The 20,500-nt window shown below is 37.5% G+C and overlaps 1 protein-coding gene across 17 annotated transcripts in view; it reads right to left on the bottom strand.

The window, feature by feature from the left end:
- The window catches only part of PUM1 (pumilio RNA binding family member 1), a 128,130-nt gene that overhangs the window by 51,344 nt on the left and 56,286 nt on the right, over positions 1 to 20,500 (bottom strand). For all 17 annotated transcript variants that reach the window (XM_007128473.4, XM_028487001.2, XM_007128475.4 and 14 more), the window contains 2 exons: positions 11,584 to 11,750; positions 9,321 to 9,591 (listed from right to left, as the gene is read on the bottom strand). In XM_007128473.4, the coding sequence (XP_007128535.1) occupies positions 9,321 to 9,591; positions 11,584 to 11,750 (438 nt within the window). The remainder of the gene's footprint in view (positions 1 to 9,320; positions 9,592 to 11,583; positions 11,751 to 20,500) is intronic.

The raw sequence follows: 20,500 nt of genomic DNA, 5'->3' as shown, positions 1-20,500 counted from the left end.
GAAAAAAAAACAATAGAAGTATAGCTGCTACTAACAAAACTTGGATTATGAGCTCAGACCTAGCACACTGTTAAGTTCCCAAGGAAAGGAGTTCAAAGGTCTTGACAAGAATATCCCAAGATTCTCTCTTATTACAAAGTCAATCACTCATTCTTTCATTCATTCTACAAATATTTATGAAACAACACCTGCTAGGCACTGTGCAAGGAACTAGGAACACAGCACTGAATAAAATGTTCATACATTTTAATATGAATAATTTTGGTACAAAGAAAGGGGATTCCTGATTTTGGACTGCCCTGACGTGCCTCCTTCCAAGGGGTTATACTAAAGACTTCTTTATCTTCTGAAATCAGACTAGGAGAATTTACTGATGGGACCTCCCTACAGAGGACCTTCAACCTACCTGCTCTTTCTACAGGACTTTTCAATGTTTCGGCTAACATCACTGGATGATATATAACAGACAACATGGATCTTGAATTACAGATGTCTTCATAAAAAGACCTGATTGTTTCAGACATTAGGAGAAAATGTCATTCTGACAACTCAGCTTAATTATCATCACAACTGAACTTTTAATGTTATCTTAGGTGGTGGACTTTATTCTATGATCTGGTTACTTCTGGGCCTCAAATAAGTGAGTAGACTGATTTTAAAAAATTGTTTTTAAAAGGTGAATATTCTGAACATACTGGCCAATTGTACTTGTTACCTCTCTTTCTATATATTCATCTTTCTAAAAACCAGAGTAAAATAAGCCTCTGCTTTCACAGTATGAATGACAAAAGTAAACACGTAGTACAGATTTCAATATAGAGTTTTTTATTTTCAAAGGTTAAAGAAAAGAAAAACTTCATTACGATGCTGGTAAAAAGACAGTACTACTTTACAAGCATTGATTAAATATCAAGTATTCAAAAGAAATATAGGGGGCTTCCCTGGTGGCGCAGTGGTTGAGAGTCCGCCTGCCGATGCAGGGGACGCGGGATCGTTCCCCAGTCCGGGAGATCCCACATACCGCAGAGCAGCTGGGCCCGTGAGCCATGGCCGCTGAGCCTGCGCATCCAGAGCCTGTGGTCCACAACGGGAGAGGCCACAGCAGTGAGAGGCCCACATACCACCAAAAAAAAAAAAAAAAAGAAATATAGGAATCTATTGACAAACATATAAAAACAACTGTTCACTCCAGGAAGGGAGCCGACCAGTACTATCTGGTACCTACACCCTGTGATTATTGCCAGGCTGGTTTCTGTTTCACCTAAAGGACAGTGCCTCTGTAGTGCTCCTACCAACAGCTGCTCCCCTACCCCACCCCCCATAAGACAGGCAGCCAGGAAGCAGGAAACAAGTAAAATAGTGGAAAGCTGTTTAAAAATTTTTTCCAAGGTTGTGAAAATACCTCACAGTTCCACTAAACATCTACTGTCCCTTCAATGGATCTCTGGAATTTTCCTAGCCTAAAACCTTTTGAAATATTTAACATCTCAGACACCGCTCATGCTAGCCTCTTCCCTCTACCCTTCTTGGGCCTGCTGCAAATAAAATAACTCATTTCATTCAACAAACATTTTTTTGAGCACTTATTATTAGCTAGGAGCTGCAACATGAAGTTAGGGAAATAAGGATACTAGTGTGTTCGGAATATAACTCTTGAGGTTATCTTGATTTATTAACCGAAAACAGTACTCCAATACCATTCCATTATGACTTATCCTCACTTCACATGCTTTTAACATTTCATGTAACATTACACATATGTACTGTACCTGTAAATATACATATAAATACATAGTGTGTGAATAAAATAACCATTCCGCATAACATCAGTCTGTGGTCCTCACTACCATGTTACCACTGAGAGTAGGGACTATTACTTTTAACTAAAAACATATAGGCCCTATAAAAGCGCCCATATATCCTGCTATTAACCAACTTTGAGAGTTGGTTAATATCTCAGTGATTATGGCAAAAAGAGAAGGAATTATTTTGAGTGCATTTTGCAATAAACAATTAACATAAGTAAATTATGCATTGACAACAGGCAGATTTGATTATAGTATAGATTACAGCAATTCTAGCACATTTTCTTTATGTAAATGGTCCAATATTAACTGGGAATACAGGTTATTCAAAACGAAATTGGGTAACTGGCAAGTGATGGATTCTAAAGGATCCTGAAAAACTCATACAAATGCCATCTGCTGGGCAAAGTGCTGAACTCTGTCAACATTTTTATGATTTTCACAGAGTAAGCCAATAATAACTGAGAAACACAATACTGTGAAACTTGGGGTAAATGCTTATTTTAAGGTCAGTATAATGATAAATGTGCCACAATTTATTGCCATTTACTTAGGCAGAATTCATAAGCTATTCAAGAAACTGAATGCAGGGGGAAATATGTCAACTACTTCAAGCTTATCAAGGTTCCTAATAAGAAATAACTGAAGGCATAATTTGGGAACCACACAAGCAAGCTGGTTTACCTCCCTTCTCTGACAATATATGAACTAACAAAAGACACCCTGCATGGTTTATATTCCAGAAATGATTCCGGGCAGTCAAAAACACCCAACATAGTGACTGGCATACAGCTGGCACCTGATAAGAGACAGCTATTACTACTATTGTTATCAATAACAATTGCTGGCATAAAAACATTGTTGTTGAGTTTTCAGAATCTGGAAGAGTAATATCTAAATATGGAGTTAGCCAATGTCAAAGACTATCCTTTCTCCCCCCAAAATAAAATGTACTGCCAGGCCTGGCTTCTTACCAGTTTAAGGCAATATACATAGTGGAGAGAGGACAACAGCACAGAGTCTGGGGCCAGAAAGCCTGCATTCATGTCTCGGCTCTACCACTGACTGTGTATGTGAAACACTGGGCAGGAAAACCTCTGTGCTTTACTCTCCTCCTCTCTCTAACAGGGACAATAAAGATTTGTCTAACTCATAAGGTTGTTCTAAGTATTAAAATCAATACACATAAAGCACCTGAAAGTCCTTTATATGTGATATTCTTTCTGATGAATGAGGAGAGCACCCACACACATGGACAAAGCCCTTCTGTGGGCCACCTCTTACAGCTCCTCACCCAGTAAGGCAGCCCAGGATGGGTGGGACAAGGAAAGCAGAAGGCAAGACTCTTCTGAGTCAGTGTTAAAGTCAAAACCCCACTGAGTTCATGAGCACCAACTGCCGTCAGGTCATAAAAAGGGAAGAAAGAAAAACCTTTTTAGTTTCCGTTGTTGATGAGTATTTTTTAAAACATACTCAAGGCAGAAAAAACTAGGAATGCAGTTGAATACTCCATGCATCAAAAGGCTTTATGTTTCTAGTACTAGGTCCAAAGGAAACTGCTAGGAGCTAGAAACCAAAACAAAGATGTTTGCATAGCTGGTAGTATATGATCTTCAGTAAGTCTGTAAGCTTCATGATGTCTTAATTTTCTTATCTATAAAAATAAATAAATAAATTCTGCCCAAGTAAATTGTAAAAAAAAATTAATAAATCTATAAAAATATAATAGCTGCCCTACCTCATGGGGCTATTCTCAGAATTCACAGAGAAAAGCCCTTCAAACAATAGAGTATTACACCAATAGTGGGGCTATAAATTTTTAAGAAAAAATTATATCCTGGAGCTAGTCCTCAGTATATAAAATTTGTGAAAGTTTGCTACTGTCTGAAGCTTCTAGATCAAAGTTCATTTTTGACCAGGTTATTTGAACAGCTGCAATAATCAACTAATAATTACAATGATTTTTGGTTTAACAGGTACATATAAACTATGCTGCCAATTTTTTAAAAAACAAAAAAATTCGTATTTCTTTAGCAGATGAAGAATCGGATTCCAAAATAAATGATTTCTAAATAAGGTGAGGAAAAATATATCCTTCCATCAAATAAGTTAATATCTTTTGAGAAAAATCATATTCTAAAATTTCAGCAAAGTCAAGTAACAATAAAGGTAAGTTTCAACTGACCTAATTGCTAGCTAAAGTCAGCATTTTAACAGTGACTATACGCATGACACTGACAGAATAATCTTCCTCTTATTTATAAACTGAAAAGAAAGCCAAGAATTTTAAACACCTATATTAAAACTATGCACACACTTGGTCTCATAAGAATGACATTTAAATCACTACCACACTTTAAAAAGCAATGCATGCCAATTTCCTCTCCCATCTGACTAGGGCTTTCAGAGTACTGTCTCTTTGTTAAAAATTCATGCTTAACAGGTTAGAGTTTTAGTACTTCAGTACACAATTTTGTAAAACATGCCACATCATTGGGTTATTTTTATATTAACTGAACCCTAAATAAAGAATATCAACAATTAACCAGATTAATCCACCTGATTACCAATCTTGGCTTTGGTGTCTGTTACATATGACTGTAATATAACGAAACCTAGTAATATTTTTCTAAAGTATACTTAGGTAAATATAGATAATTGCATAGCTATTTATTAAAATAAAGAATATTGCTCAAGCATCAAAACACAAAATGGTATGAACACAGTATATGTGAGCTGTTCACTTTGTTTTCCAGGATTAAAGAGAAGACAATGAGGGGAAAATGAGGAAAGAGATATCAATGAGCATTTCAAACTACCCTAAATTAAGGGTTCCTAACCCCAGATCTGGGGCAGATAAAGTTATCTTTATTGTCATGAAATTTAGCATGTCCTCCAATTATTATTGTAGGCAATAAACCACATTAAATTTAGCCACACATCTGTGATTTAATCACCAACAGCAATCATATATACTTTCATGTTACTTTATGATTGTTAGGCATCTCAAAATCTTATTATGACGGCTAGTACGACTACCTCTATCTCATGCATCATATGATAAAGAAGCAAATTTGTTCAATTTGTTGTCAAACAAATTTGTTGTCAAATATTGTTATAGCTATTTATATATAATTGGCTTTCTCTGTAATCCTACTTACACTATACATTTTTAAACAGTATTCTGAGAATTCAGTCTGAGATCTTACCTAACTGCTAAGGGGTTCATGGCACCAAAAAAGGAATCCCTGCTCTTAATACATCTCAGGTTAACTTTATGGTTAACAGTGGCTACACAAGTAATTTAACTATCCAAAACCAAAGTATCCCTAAGTACAGTTAGTTTGTAATAAATTAAATGAGAATTACCTTTTCTGTACTTTCAGGCTGCTTTATGTGTCTAAATATAACCTGATATTAAGTCTTATGAAACCAACTTATTACACCAAATGAAATAAAATGAAATGAAACAGGACACAAGAAGGAATTATTTATTTTGTCAATTTTCAAACATAAAAGCACAAAGCTACCGTACCAATTATAGCAAATAACTCAAAACTTAAAAAAAAAAAAATCCTCTGATGCCCGTTTAAGAAAGCCATGATAAAAATGTACAGAAAAATATGTGCCACATTAGATCTTTGGTTCAATCCTCACAATCATTAATATTGTCTGTACTCAGTCGTGGCTCTCAAGGCCTCTGTGACCTGGACTCAATAACCAAATGCATCTATCTCCTTTTTAGCTTCTACGTGTATCTTCTACTCCCGTCAACCAATGATCACACCACTGTCATTTCCATCTCCATATCTCTGTTCTCTTAACTGCAGCAATATACATTCCACGTGTCATTCAAGTTAGGTCTATGCAAACTTGGTCCTCATTGAGCCCTTCCCTGGTCTGACAGGATCCTCGACCAACCAATTTAGCACTTAGTTCCTCAACCATTCCATAATTGTTTCATGTATGATAGTCACTCTATGAACACTAGCTCTGTTCTCTATGGACAAAACCTAAAGTTCCTGGAAGGACACAACAGTCAACAGTTAACTGATTAATATGGGCAAAAGAATGCTACTAAGCTAACACTCAGCACAGAAAAGCTAAACCATGATAATTAAGTCATTACTTCTTAAAAATGTCTCATTAATGACCATAAGGCAGCACAGCAAAGTCAGTAAGACTCACAACACTATCTATGCAACCCCACAAGTCACTTTTCTTCAACCTCAACTACCAGCTAGGGTGACTGTTTCTACATTATCTATTGAACACATATATGTTCATTTCTAATTTTAAGTCTTTAGTTTACTATTTCCTCCACTGGAATTTTCATTCTTCTCCTGGTATAAACAAGTCTTGCAAGGCACAGCTCAAGATCCACCTCTTCCATAAGGCCTTTCTTCCCCAGGTTAAGAGTATGCTCTCCCTAGGACATGGGCATAAATGGTCTCATCACTTGTCATGGAGTATCTCCTTGCACTATTTAAATGACCAAATGAGCCATAATAACTAAACTGAGAGCCATGGGGTTGGGGAAGCCCGTTCCATTCATGAAAGATATGCTTGGCTACAGGTGACAACAAAAAATGCAAACAGAAGGTTATAACCTGCACTCCACAGATCTGTGATCTCCCTGAAGTTATCCACAAAATAGAGTGTCAAAAGAATTATGTTTTTTGATGAGAGGACTACGGCTTTTGATCAGATGGCAAGAGGGCTCTGACAGTAAGAAGGTTAAATACTGATTCAGGAGGTGAATTTCCTGGATATTATATAGGTCCAGTTATTTGTCTATGAGGCACATCTACTGGGCTAGACCTAAACGACTCACATATTAGAACAGATGCAAGGCCTCAAAAAGTGGCTTCCAGACCTCTTAGAAGGCTAGTTCCCAATTTTAGTTTTGGGAAGTATATTAAATATGGGGGATGTTCTGAGATAATATAATAGGGGTGTGGAAAAGGTTCCCTGGAAATTTGGTCCATTAAAGCAAAGCAGAGGACACAGAGGGATCAAGACCCCACCTTACCCTCTGAGGAGATTATAATCTAGCAGAGGACATGTAATCATAACACAAAGCAGAACACGATGATTCCTTTTCTTAAGGGAAGCACAAAGCACTACAGGGTTCAAAGGAGACAGACATGACAACTTTTTGATTTGGAAATCAAGAAAGGTAACAGCACTGGACCTTGAAGAATGAGAACCATTTTAATTAGTAGAAATGGAAAGGGGAATAAAACGTTAACGAAAAGCAAAAGGGTAAAAAAGATTAGAAGGATAAAGTGTAGGAACAAACACCAATTTACAGTAGAGCAAGGATCCTTCCTTCTTAATTACTACTGGCTTTTATGGTGGAGCCTTTGGGAAGTTAAGGGGCTTGAAGAGTCTTGGGCCAACGGTTCCCAGGCATGCTATTAGGCTGCCAAGTACAAGAATGTGTACAGCCATCTACTCAGAATAGCAAGAATTTATGAGCCCATGGGACAAAATAACAATGATCACATCCTATGATGATGGTGTACCTGTGTAACAATGTCCCTATACTGCAGCAACCAAGACATGCATGCGAAGTCAGAACCCAACAATAGTTAAACTTGCAAAATAATAACGTTAACGTCCAAAAACTGCTGAAATGAGATACATGGTAAAGGCACCCCAGGTTTTATAAATCTGAGTGGGTGGTGTCTTTGATTTAATTGTGTTAACTATTTGGGGGTATGCAAAAGTACATTTCTGTTCAAGTTCTAATAATTATCCAGGCTCCTCAAAAATTGATAGAATTATTTTGAAACCCAAGATCCATAAATCAAAAGAGAGTCCCAACTCTGATTATGAGGTAAAGAACAATTATATGAAAGAGAATCAGATTTTCATTCATAAGAGGTTGGAGACAAACACTTCTTAAATAAACACTTCTTCAGTAACAAGCAAAGAGTTAGATTGGGTTAGATTGGGAATGGAAGCTAAGAACCAAAACCGCCTAGAGTTCTAAGGGTTGCTAGGGGAAGTTCAGACCAATAAGACAGAGTAAAAGAAAGAATTCAGATACAACTTCTTGAGATAACTAGGTTAGAGGAACCTGATTAGAATCAGCCTGCACTTAACATACCTCAATTTAGAGAGAGAAATCACCACATTAATGTTCTAAGCTGAACAAGTTGAAGTCTACACAGTAACAGTGTGTCCCTATGTTTGCTGATGTGACACAAAATATCTTAAAGTCTATTATCTCCTCAGCATCTGAAGTAATTTCTGGCTTCACTCAAAAGTGCTGTTTTGAGGATTCATTGTGAAAAAACATAAAAAAGAAGACAAAAAGCACAGGAAGTCAAATTCCTATGGAAAGATGAGCATACCTACTGGGAACTACCGGGAGACTAGTGTACACTTTTAGTTCACTTTCCCTCTGGAAAAAGAGTTGGTTAATTAAACCTAATATATCCATCTGATATGAGCACAGAGTATGCACATCACATCATCCCTTAAAGGGGTTTGTTTTTGTAAACTTCACATGGTTAACTTTATTATCCAATCATCTATCAATCAAAATTCATTTAAAATCAGCCATTTATGACAACTAAAGGGACAGTATGGTACAACTGATCTACAAAGACCATAAGCCAATTTTCCCCACAGAAAAAAATTATAGATATATAATTTCTAAACTTCAAAATGAGATTTTAATCTTTCAAACCTAGAAGTTTATATTTATATTCCAAAATTAAGGAGTGTCAGAAATTCATGGCCCATCAAAGTGCTTGTAGCCACAAAGGAGAACTTGTGGTACTTAACATGTTCAGGAGGCTACCTACCCCCTTTTTATAATTCAGACAGCTAATTTTCCTTCAAAAAAAATTAAACAGAAGAATCAGTAAACCCTAGAGTTAGTCATACCACGCCTTCAAAACCAGAAGGCACACATACAATATATTCCAAAGACTTATGAATAAAAGAAGAGCCAGGTCATTTCACTGCAGATTTTATGTCACATGATTTATGTTTTTCCCCTAATTACATTCTAATTCTTTTGAAAGGTACCAGGTATGTCTGTTACCTGCAGTAACTCACTTAATTAAAAGACAGGACTAATAAGACATCTAGCACTGGACTCCTGACAGTGGCAGACAACAGAGTTTACTATTTTAAAAGCAAAACCCAACAGCAGTACAATCACATTAATCTTCAGTGAATTAATTTAACATTCAAGAGGATTGTGTTACAAGAGGTAACACCACCACATCCCCTCCCCAGGCCCTGAAGAAAGAGAGATGAGCCAAAGGAAGTACACAGAGCAGGGTGGTCTCTTGCCAATAAACCTCAACATGGGACTAAGCTTCTGGAGGGGAAGATGCAGAGGCTTTGTAATCCACATCACTGTTGGGTTAATAAGGACTGGCTTTCGAAGGCCTAAAATAATGTCACCCTCCTCCCATTACCCCATTCTCAGTTACTTGAATAATGTGCTGGCTGGAGGGAAAGCAGAGAGAGTGACAGAGACACACACAGTACCTGTTGTTGAGAATTGTAGTCAAAAAGTCCCACAGTTGCTGCTGCTGAGTCCACAGGTACCTGCGTGCCTGAATAATCAAACTGAAGAGGCTCCATGCCCACATGTTCCATGGGGTCCAAGGGGACACTCTGGGACTCCATGTTGGAGAAATCCTCCACAGGCTTGGCACCATTGGTGCTGGTCAGCTGGGCTAAACCCTCAGAACCATTCTGGTTTGGACCCAGAAGATCCACTTCATTAGCAGAGTTCTGGCAATTACCAGGGGTACGGCTAAACAGAGAAAGTAAAGGGCATTAAACCTTATTTTGAGTGGGGAGGGACACTACAGCAACCTAAGTTTAAGGACAACGTCCTTGACAGCTCATTACCAATAGTATTTAAAACTATTTCTACAAAATGACTGGAGACCCTTCTGGTGCTTATATGTTCTATCCTATAAAATGACTCTTCTATTGCTTGCCTCTCCACCACAACCCACCCCTTAAATTTACATTAACTGCTATTAATTTACAATCCCTTTAACCAAGGGGCCCAGATTTGAGGAACACGGGATGAACTGGGAAAAAAAATCACTGCCTGTGGCATCCATGAAAACAGAAATCCCAAAATACAGATAGTAAAATATGCCCCCCAAAAGCAACATCTACTCTTTAAACAGAGTCAATGGACAAAGTAGTTTCTAAGGGGAAATTCCACATCTGAGAATAATTCTATTTCAAAAAAATATTTTTTAATAGGTGAAAATGTTGTGTGTGTGTATTTCCTGGGTACCACTGGCCACTGATAAAACTGTCTCCCCTTTTCCCCTTCTAAGAAACCAGAAGCAGACCATTACAAAGTAGTACAAAATAAATTCGTATCTAGGATAAGCCCCTGCTAAGGAGACAACTCTAAGAATTAAAAGTAACGTGAGGATGTAATTTATCATCCAAAGCAGGACACTCCTAAGAGCAAAAAGGCAGTGTTAAGAAATATCCTGGGACACAGGTATAAACAAATACTGTCCTGGGTAATTCAGGACACATGATCACCCTACGTAAAAAGATTACAGGACTATATTATTCCAATTCAGACTAATATAGAATAATATTATATTCTAGTCAGGGAGTGTAGCCTGTGACTACATTCTAAGCCTAAAAGAAATCTTATCGCTGGTACAAATGAAAGCTCTTGTCGTGTTCTTTGACAGACACACAAACCCTACCACTACCACCTGTCCTGAAGTCAAATACCACAAAACAATGCCACAGGCTGCTTGAGATTCAGGATGGAGAGGCTACCCAAATGCATCTGAAAGACCTTTGATAAATGTTTATTTCTCTGTGTCTCAAATTTCTTCCAAAGACTGTAATTCTTTACACTCACAAGATACAAAAGTTAGGTTAGGAAGACTAAACAATTGAACGCTGTTCTACAATGACCCAAAATATATTTTAATTTGACTTTGTAGATTATTAGGATAAGGGGTGGGTGGGCGGGTGGGTGTGGGTGCAGATACACACACATTAGTTTTAGAATACAATTACATTACTAAAAATTAAATTCTCTTAACTATACATGAGTGACTAAGGATTTTTAAATTTTTAAAAATCATATACCATCACTAAATGCTAGCTACATAAATGAAGAATAAACACAGTATCATTTTATTACTGTGCATATTAAAATTATAGGGTAAAACCTGCAAATCAATTACAACCAGAGATGGAATGAGAGGCCTCCATAGAAGGGATATGATTAAGAACAAGTCACTTGAGCTGCATCTCTGGTTCTTCAAAATGAAGAAAATGATACCTAACCTGCCTACCTCAAAGGGAGCTTATGAGTCTCAAGTAAAAGAATGTTTAAGTTCTCAACTGTTTTTCCTTCCATTCTAACATGCCAGAGCCATATGACACACTTCCATTAGTAACCATGATTTCTCCCAAGATAGTGATTTGGGAGAAATCCCAAGGCACCCATCCCAGGTGATTTCGATATTTGAGAATCACTTAAATGATCTTTATGAAATCATCCTGCAAATTACAGAGCTCTATACACATGGGAAGTCTATTGTTTTGGCAAAACATCAGGCATGGACAAATCTTAGAAAGTTCCACCTTACCAGTTAATTTACAATCTTTGTGGTATGGCCTACACTAGACCCAATAATTAAAAAGGACACATAGGGAGGGAAAAAGAAAACTAAAATCAAAATAAAACTGAATGAAAACAAAAACCCATAACCCTCATTCAAAAAACAGAAGTGTAAAACATACAAACCTAAAATCTTTGACGTCTGCGTCAATCCCATTCTGCACTGGTAAACCATTGGTCTTGTCCATCACATCACCCTCCTCCTTCAAATCTCCTAGCTTATCTCCATCAAACGTACCCTTGTTCTTCTTTTCACCTTTGTCGTTTTCATCACTGTCTGCATCCCTTGGGCCCTGTTTAAAAAATAGCTTCAGCTTCACTAATCATCATCAACTAACAATAGTGGGCAACCACTGTGGACACCAGACTACACTAGATGCTAATTAGAACAGGAGAGTGTCCATGACCTTTCAAGACATTACAATCTAATTAACAGACAACACAGAGGCAGGAACACTGCAGAAAGTCTTGCCAAATGGGGGAGACAGACATACATTTATGTTACAGAGTTTAGGACAGTCTTATCATGACCAATGTCCCACCACCCCATTTTTTTCCTTTCTACCCAAAGCCCAACCACAACTTTATATTCTTGGTTCTACTTCTCTGCTCTCAAATCTAACTCTATAGAGTAGCTCAACTCCTAATAAGCCCCAGGAATGGCAGCTAATAGTATAGTTGGAATGTACTAAGCCTACAAAATGAATTTCCTACTTCCATTGCCGATGGTAACTCCTCCCTTACTTCTGAATATTGAGCTAAGTGTGGTCTAACATCAGTCCAATTCGATTACTCTATACACCTCATCTTGGGATATATGCCCTGCCAATTAGCACTACCACCACCCCAGTTCCACCCAATATCTCACGGTTTACTGAATTTATAATTCACCAAACATCCTATACTTGATTTTTTTAATCCTTCAAAACATGTTAAATCTAACTATGAAATTCTTTCACAAAGAGTACTCTAAGAAGTGCTTACCAGTTGGCTTCCACTGCCTGTCCCATACCACGGACTACATGAGAGCGTGTTAAGCTGAATCATTAATGCAACAGAATTTATCTCTGAAGTGCTTCAAACTACAAAGATTAAAAGACTGTACCTAAAAGAACTGATGTGGTGCCAAGCACACTGATGTCCTGTTTTTTAAGGAACTTAAGTCTGTCTCCTCTTACCAACATTCTAAGTTAAGACATGGACATTTAAAGCAAATATGTATTGATTTCCAGAAGGAAAAGAAGGTTTGGTATAGTGACTTGACATGGTACAGAAAGCTTTGCAAAAACCTTACCCAAGGGTTAAGTAATTTTGCTTTTGTAAAACTAGAGAGAGGTAATCTTGCTTGTCCCCATCACTGACTTCTGGTTTAAGGAAGAAACAAATAGACCTGGACCAAAAGAAAGCTCCTGGTAAAAGGGAAGATCCAGTGAGAAGATGATGAGAACTACTGCACAGCATTTCCAGTCACCACAACCAAATTTCATTGGGGGGCGGGGGGCGGGGGATCACAAATGGAAGCTAAAGCAGCAGACACTCAGTTATGAATGGGTAGGCAGGGCTGCAAATGCAAAATAAAAAGATTCTCTAAAAATAGTTCTTAGCCATCTCTGGCCCAGAAAGACCAGACTCGGGGACCTTGACGATCTTAGACCTTTTAACTACCAGTTCAAAGCCCATTTTGCTTTCAAAATCATTCTCTGTTCAAATGTAACACAGAAAAATAAAGATTTCATGGCTAATATGAATAAAGGAACATATACCAGAAGGGATTTAGAAAGGATATATAACTTAGTTTTATGTAGCAGCAAGATGGTAAACTATAGTTTTGGCAGCAAATGAGATATAACTTCTATATCTTCAAAGTATAATACTGTTATTGGTTCAAAAGGAGTAAATGACAGCCTATTAAGCATGACATTGAGATCCCAAACCAGATATGGGAATATGACAGGATTCTAAAGAAAGAAAGCTTTCAAAATGTCCAGAGATAAAAGCTCCCTCCTCCTACAAAGGTAAAACTGACAGAAGCTATGTACTCATTTTTATATCCCCAGCACTGAATACAGTGCTGGGCAGAAGTTCAAAAAATATGACAAAGAAAACTGAAATGACAAAAAAAATCCTGCAAAACTGAACTGATAAAATAAGGATCCTCCCATTATCTTTATCATCAGGTAAGAGTCCAGGAGGTGGTGATAAACAACTGTACCTGAATTAGACACCACTAATGTCAGTAATAAAAAAAAGTATTAGAAGGATCATCCCATCCTACCAACACACTTAAGTAATCTCCCACAAATCTACAAATCAAGTCACTGGCTCAGGAGGAGCAGTTCAGCTCCAATTTCTTACAAAGAGTTCAAAAGGTCTACAGGCAAAAATGGGAAGGAAATTTGATAAAGCAGCAGTAGGAAGTTTCACCAAGGAGCAAGAAATCTGGGCACAGAAGAGACTCACTCACCAAATCAATGTTCTTCATGATCTTTCTCCAGTGACCCTTCACAAGGACTTGCTGAGAAGCTGCTCCCCTTCTGTAACAGCCAACGGCTCTGGACTGAACACTTAGTCACTGATACTTACATTCTCAATTTTACTACCAAGGGCAGATTTTCAAAGATATCCCTGGGATGGGCTGGTTTTTGCCAATGTTATACAGTCCATTTATATAAAATATAGCTACCTGGTTTTCTACTCTGACTAGGCTAGTAATGCCTCAGCAGAACAGTAGATTCCTCCTATTTGACAGTGAGGGACCCAAGGAAGGCTTCCATACTTGATCTGGATGGGTCACAGTGGGTGTTTCCATTTGGTAGAAATTCATGAAGATAAATGTTTATGACTTGTACACGTTTCTGTACATGGTTTTAACAAGTTTTAACAAGTTCAGTAAATCAACAAAAGCCCTAAATTAAAATAGTTGACATGAAGTCTGATTTCTGAATGACACCAAGAGCACAAGTAGGAAGCTATTCTGTCAAAAGTCTGTTATTTAAAAAGAATACAGGGTTCAGGATCATAAAAATGGTCTCTTAGAAATCTGGGGTCCCGAGAGAGAGAGAAGAAGAAGAAGGGTATAAATGGGCTGGTACGTTTTATGGGATTTTAATGTTTTTTTAATGTGTAAGATAAAGTATTCCTTTAGGAAAATACTAACCCAGATTGCACAGAACCTACACTCTACCTCAACTGCTAACACTTACTGGACTTTGGACAGGTCATTAAACCTGAGTCTTAGTTTCCTTTTCTATAAAACAGGGATCATTTTGTTTAAAACAGAGTAGTTGTAAACATCAATGAAATGATGCATATGCAAATATTATAAAGTATAGACCATTTTATACAAATATGATACTAGTAAAAACTATGCACTGGGATAATATTTCTTATATAACATTATCTGTGATATTAAGATTAAAAATCTTCAATGCTCCCAATTAAGTGGTTTAACGCAAAGAAAAGGGTATAGCCAATCTGACCCTCCCAGAGACACTGTCATTTTCACAATTCAGAGTGGCTCTATTGTTGGTGCTGAACATCACAATCTTTTTAAAACTTTGCAAGTGTCTCAGCTTTCTCCCAGAGAGTCTGATTTAATTGGTCTGTAGAAGCTGCCACAAATGTTTTTAAAAGTTTCTCTTCCAATAAGCACTCACAATTGAGAACCACTACAATTAAGTCCAAATAAGTATCCTAAAGGCAAGGGGTATGTTTTGCTTTTTTGTCACATATTACCTAGCACATATTAATATTAAAAGTCTATTGACTAAATGAAATAAAAAAACAAAAAGGATTAATAGCATCCTTTTGTTGTAGGCTCCCTTTAGATAAATTACAATCCAAAACCGTAAGCCAAATTCAGGCCTCAGAGAGTGCTCAAAATGCAAAGAGGCCAAGCCCAATCAAAATCTCTAGAGTAGGGCCAAGGAGCGTTCTTGACAGATCAGATCCCAGATCTACACAGAGATGGAACAATATGTTCTGTTGCTAGATATCAAAGAACTAAGAGAAGAGCAGACAGAAAGAAGAACCATGTACAGTGCGGATCACAGTCCATCCAGCCATGGCTCAGCTTCCTCAAAAGCCTCACATAACAGGGAGACTATTTCAGGGAATATCTATTAATTCTGAATGAAGTCAGAGAAATGAGAACTTAATTTCTCCGGCTATGGCAGAGATCTCACCACAAAGCTCCATATGGCAGAAGTCACATTCAATGAGATTAGTAATTTTCTTCCCTTTTTTTCTACAACAATATTTTTGTGTATTTGCTTGACACTCGAGTCCTAAAGCCATAACATTAACTAAAATATTGGTTTCTCCTGTGCATACTTCTCGGTTTTTCACAAAATGCCCCCCAAAAACCAAAATGTCAATTTTCTTTGAAGTTCAGCAGCTCAGTAGCTCCACTAGTAATAAAAAATTTCAAATATTAAAAAAAATGAGTTTGAAATTACTAGTCATGTGAATTACTGTTAACATATTAAATATAATCGTATTGTGAGAAACGAATAAACAAACCAGAGTAGCATATACCTTAGTAAAAAGCAATATAGTTAAGAACTGAAATTAGAACAAAGTTTGAATTCAGGTCCCACCACTTCCCTTCTAACCCTCATTTTCCTCATCTATAAATTCATAGGGACAACATCAACCTCAAAGGGTTGTTGTTTCAGGTATTAAATAAGGCAATTCATGAATGTGCAATTCCTTTTAAAAGATTATTTTAAATATTTTGTCTAATTTTCACATTTTTCCCACTGCCTTTCTCAGACACACCCACCCTCACCTCCACTCCCCCTAAAGCTTCAAATTTGCTGGATAGCTTATGTTTTCCTCCCTGGAAAGACTATGGCTTTAATTCTTAAACCCTCTGTCCCACTGACTTTTCTGAAATATCTGTACAGAATCAAGCCACCACCAACTGTTACATTTCATCAAATCTGAGACACCATCAATTTATAAGACATACCATCATTTTATGTGTTGCTAAAAAGGAAACACTGGCAATTAAACTATATCATTTGAAAAATGCATTCCAATTTCAAAATGAACAAAAGTGGGGAGGTGTGCACTTTAGAAACAGTGGAACGTGTAATATACCAGGAGCTGTGTATATGATCACCCAATTCCTGGTATGCAAAAAGGTAAGAAGAGTGTTCCCCTCTGCTGTGGTACCACCATATCCAGGAGGAAAAAGAGATGAAAAGCAAAAAATGTTTTCTGAAAGTTGTGCTTTTTTAACTTTTTATTTAGTCAGTGTCTAAAAGCTTGACATCGCAAAGCAGAGCACATAGATTTCTTGTTCAAAGGAAGCTCAAATCTGAAGGGGCGCCAACGTGAGATAAACGTTTCCGAATTTGATCTGTAATGTTCCAAGAAAATTATAGAGCAGTATTTATCTAACTTTAATTTTATACAAATCACCTGTGGGTCTTGTCAAAATACAGACTTTAATTAAATAACGTCTGGAGTAGAATTTGAGAGTGTCCATTGCTAATAAGCTCCAGGTGCTGATAATTTTACTGGCCCAAGGACTTTGTGCAGCAAGATTTTATAAGGTTTACAAAGCATTTTCATATGTATTACATAGCCATATGAACTAGACTTTGTGCAAATGAGGAAATTAAGGTCCAGTTGAGACTCAAACCCCTGCATTACACTCCACAAAGTTTTTAAACAAAAATCAATTAAAGTGGCACTGACTACCTGAAACAAATGCAGTGGAGACTAGAAAAGCAAGTCATCAATTTTGTGACCTAAATGAATTGCCATGAGTGTGCAAGCATCCTCCAGGTCAGAAAGCAGCAGTCTCTACAAATAAGCAGAAAGGTCTTCCCAAGATATTTTCTCTAAAAGTCTTTCTTCTGCAAATTTAGGGTGGCCTTGACACTAACTGAAGTTTACAATGGTCTTCTCATTTACCTAGGAACCATAAACCAGAAAGGTAGAAATGACGATCCACTTTTCTGACTGGCTAGGTTTCAATCTATGTGATGATCAGCTGGTATTTCAAAAGACCAATAGCAGGGTCCTTGGATGGGTAATTTCACCCAGTGGCCTCAAAACATAGTAGTTACACATGATTGTGTAACCACCCAGAACCATGCTTTGTTTTGTTTTGGTGTGTTTGGGGGATGGGTAAGGGGACCTGTCTTTTTCCACGAATCAATAAAATAAAGGATATAAAAAGGAAATAAATTAAAAGACTTGACTCTGACTTAACTGGTATTCTGAGTTTTCCTATTATTCTGAAAACTGCTACCCTGAAGTTTCTGATTCATACTCGGAATATTATCAAAAATTTACAGTGGGTGCTGAGAACAAAACACTGCTGTCGGATTCTTTTCAACAGCCTGCAAGTACTCTTATCTCAGAAGCCAAAACAACTAAGCTGAGTCCATTTGTACACTCAAAATGAACTTAAGAAAGGCTCAGGAAAGCTAGACAAAGAGTTAAATACCTTCATTCAAGCTTTAACCATAAAACAACCTTACTGAAAATGGAAAACCACTGCAAATGAGTAATTACTTTCGTTCTAAACCCCTTTAACTGAAAAGTTAATCAGAGTCTGGCTTATCTGTTGTATCTGAGAATAGCCCCTTAGTACTTGATTTGAGGTCTACATTCATTATGCCATCAGCGATGATGTTTTTAGCTCTCAGGGGATTAAAATGTAGCTTCTCCGTGGCTTATTGGAGGTAATGTTGGTACAGCCACCCCAGAAAGAAAAACATCTGAGTGCTCTGATCCATAAATCATCAATTACTACTCTTTAGAACAATTATCTACAAGAAGCAGATATTCTGTCTTCCTTGGCCTCTGAACTCAGCACTCTGAATGACAAACTAGATTAAAAACAAACAGAAAAAAACAGGCCCACCTCTTCCCATAAGGTCAGCAGGATACAACCAAAAAGCTCATAAAGCAGTTCATTGATCCTCAGTTCTCCATCCACCAAAAGATTAGACGTGCCAATGTGATGGACTGACGTCACTAATCAGTCTTCCTGTATCACCATTTAGGTGCAACTCAAGTCAAAATACGGGATAATAGGATAATATTTCATTACCCACAACCTTCCTTCTGAAAAGTTGGAACACAGATTTGGAGAATTTTCATTTATCATTATGCAAACCTCAGCAGCTCAGTAAGGCAGATGCTTTTTAGAGAGTTCAATTTTCTGACCTCTATCCTGAGTTCCTCTATCCTGAGTTCTTCCAACTTCCTCTGGTGACAATACTAAAACTCACCAATCTCTCAAGACAATTAAGGATAGAAGCCACCTTTACAAAATCAAATAAGATACTGAATACAAAAGATACAGCCTCGTTACAGATTAATGAAATAATTGTTTAAAAAGATAAAAACAGGAAAAAAAATAATAAGTCAGCACCAGTGTTTTACTTTTCTCCTAATTCTAATTATTTTTCTTCTTCCTACAAACTTCACAGTAACCCAGGCACATGCCTGGTGGCTAATGCCCAAGACTTAGAAGCTGTTCACACATTATAGAGAATTCATGGCAAGAGTCATACAGCTTCCAGTTCACCACAGTAATGACTTACCTATGCATGACACTAACTTTTCTCCTATAGTAAATAACTAAAAGTTATAGGCAGAAGTTGGAAGGCAGCACTTCCTCTGAGGAATCTGCACTCTTGAGATGAGGGAAGTGTGAGGTAAGGAAAAGAGGTGAGCTGGGGATAAGCTGAAAGAAGAGAAGAAGTAACACCATCCTTCCCATGAGACAACAGGCAAATGATCATTTTGCCTGATCCCATTCCTCACATCCAAAGGGTAGATCTTGTTCTTCCCAAGTAGCCTCCTGGGAAGGTTCAAATACAAGAAGTCTTTTCCAATCTGATCTACAAGCCACTAAACCTGACCTATGCCTCTGCAGGGTCAAAAGACCCAGAAGTAATCAGGTCAGCTTTGGAACAGTTACCATGCAAGACTCAGACAAAAGCCCCAGTTTAGTACCTTGATCTTCCTGAAGGTAATTATACAAATGAACGATCCTGTTCTGGCTAAATTCCTCAAACCAAATTTCTAGATGTGGAGCTGGGAGAAATCCAAACCAGCCTCTTAAATAAGTTCATTTCGCACCCCCACCCCCCATTTTTTTGGTGGAATCAAAAGCTCCGGCCACGTGTCAAATGTCAACGTCAGCTGAAGCATCCATCATCTCTGACGTGCCTAGAATAAAGCTAACTCCATGGGAATTCTGGTTACCTTGGATGCCACCTGTTATCTTCCCGCCAAGCAAGTCAACAATCGTTCATTTCATGTCCACTAATGTATTAAAGAATTGAACTTGACACTTGAGAAAGCTGCACCAAAAATGTACTCCTGTGACTCTAGAGAAGTTTCAAGTGGAACTGGGAAAACAGGACCAAGTCTCTGATACCTAGCAACAGATGTCTAACAATAAAAACACTGACAACAAATGCTATCAAGGTAAAAGAATGTAAGATAGTTGTAAAGACAAAGTTATTATTATGATTTGGGGGAAAGAAGGTCTCTTAAAATGATTGCCAACCAGTAGTATTAGCCCAAAAAGACTTCAGGGAGAAGTGCTTTGAAAAGGTACAAAACAAGTTGAGTCGGGAGAAAAGGAAAGAAGAAAGATTCAGGGTGCCTTTCCTGGCCTTCCTAGCTGTGACTTGGAATATAAAACCAGTCACAGAATACAAAATGAGGAAGACTCAAACAGAAATACATCTTAAGACTTCTAGATCTAGAAAGTCAATGGTATAAGAAAGAACTAGTTTTGAGAAAGGTTATCAAAGATGCTTGAGGAAGACTGCTTAAGACTTAAAAAGGGAAGAGGCTGTAGACAGAGAAGCTGCTCTAGCTACAATTTAGCATCAGAGAGGTCAATGGTGATGAATCTGAAAAAAACTGAAATACAGAATTAACAGAACTTCTAATTTCCTGACAGCCTGGGTATGAGAAGCATAGCTATTCAAAGAGGGCCAAAGATCATTCCATAATTAAAGCCTAGCTAGCAAAAACAAGAATGACCCCACATATCTGCTCC

This window comes from Physeter macrocephalus, chromosome 3 (assembly GCF_002837175.3).
Source record: "Physeter macrocephalus isolate SW-GA chromosome 3, ASM283717v5, whole genome shotgun sequence".
Classification (NCBI taxonomy): domain Eukaryota; kingdom Metazoa; phylum Chordata; class Mammalia; order Artiodactyla; family Physeteridae; genus Physeter; species Physeter macrocephalus.
Note: the sequence above shows the minus strand (reverse complement) of the source record. Positions and strands in the feature narration are given on the sequence as shown.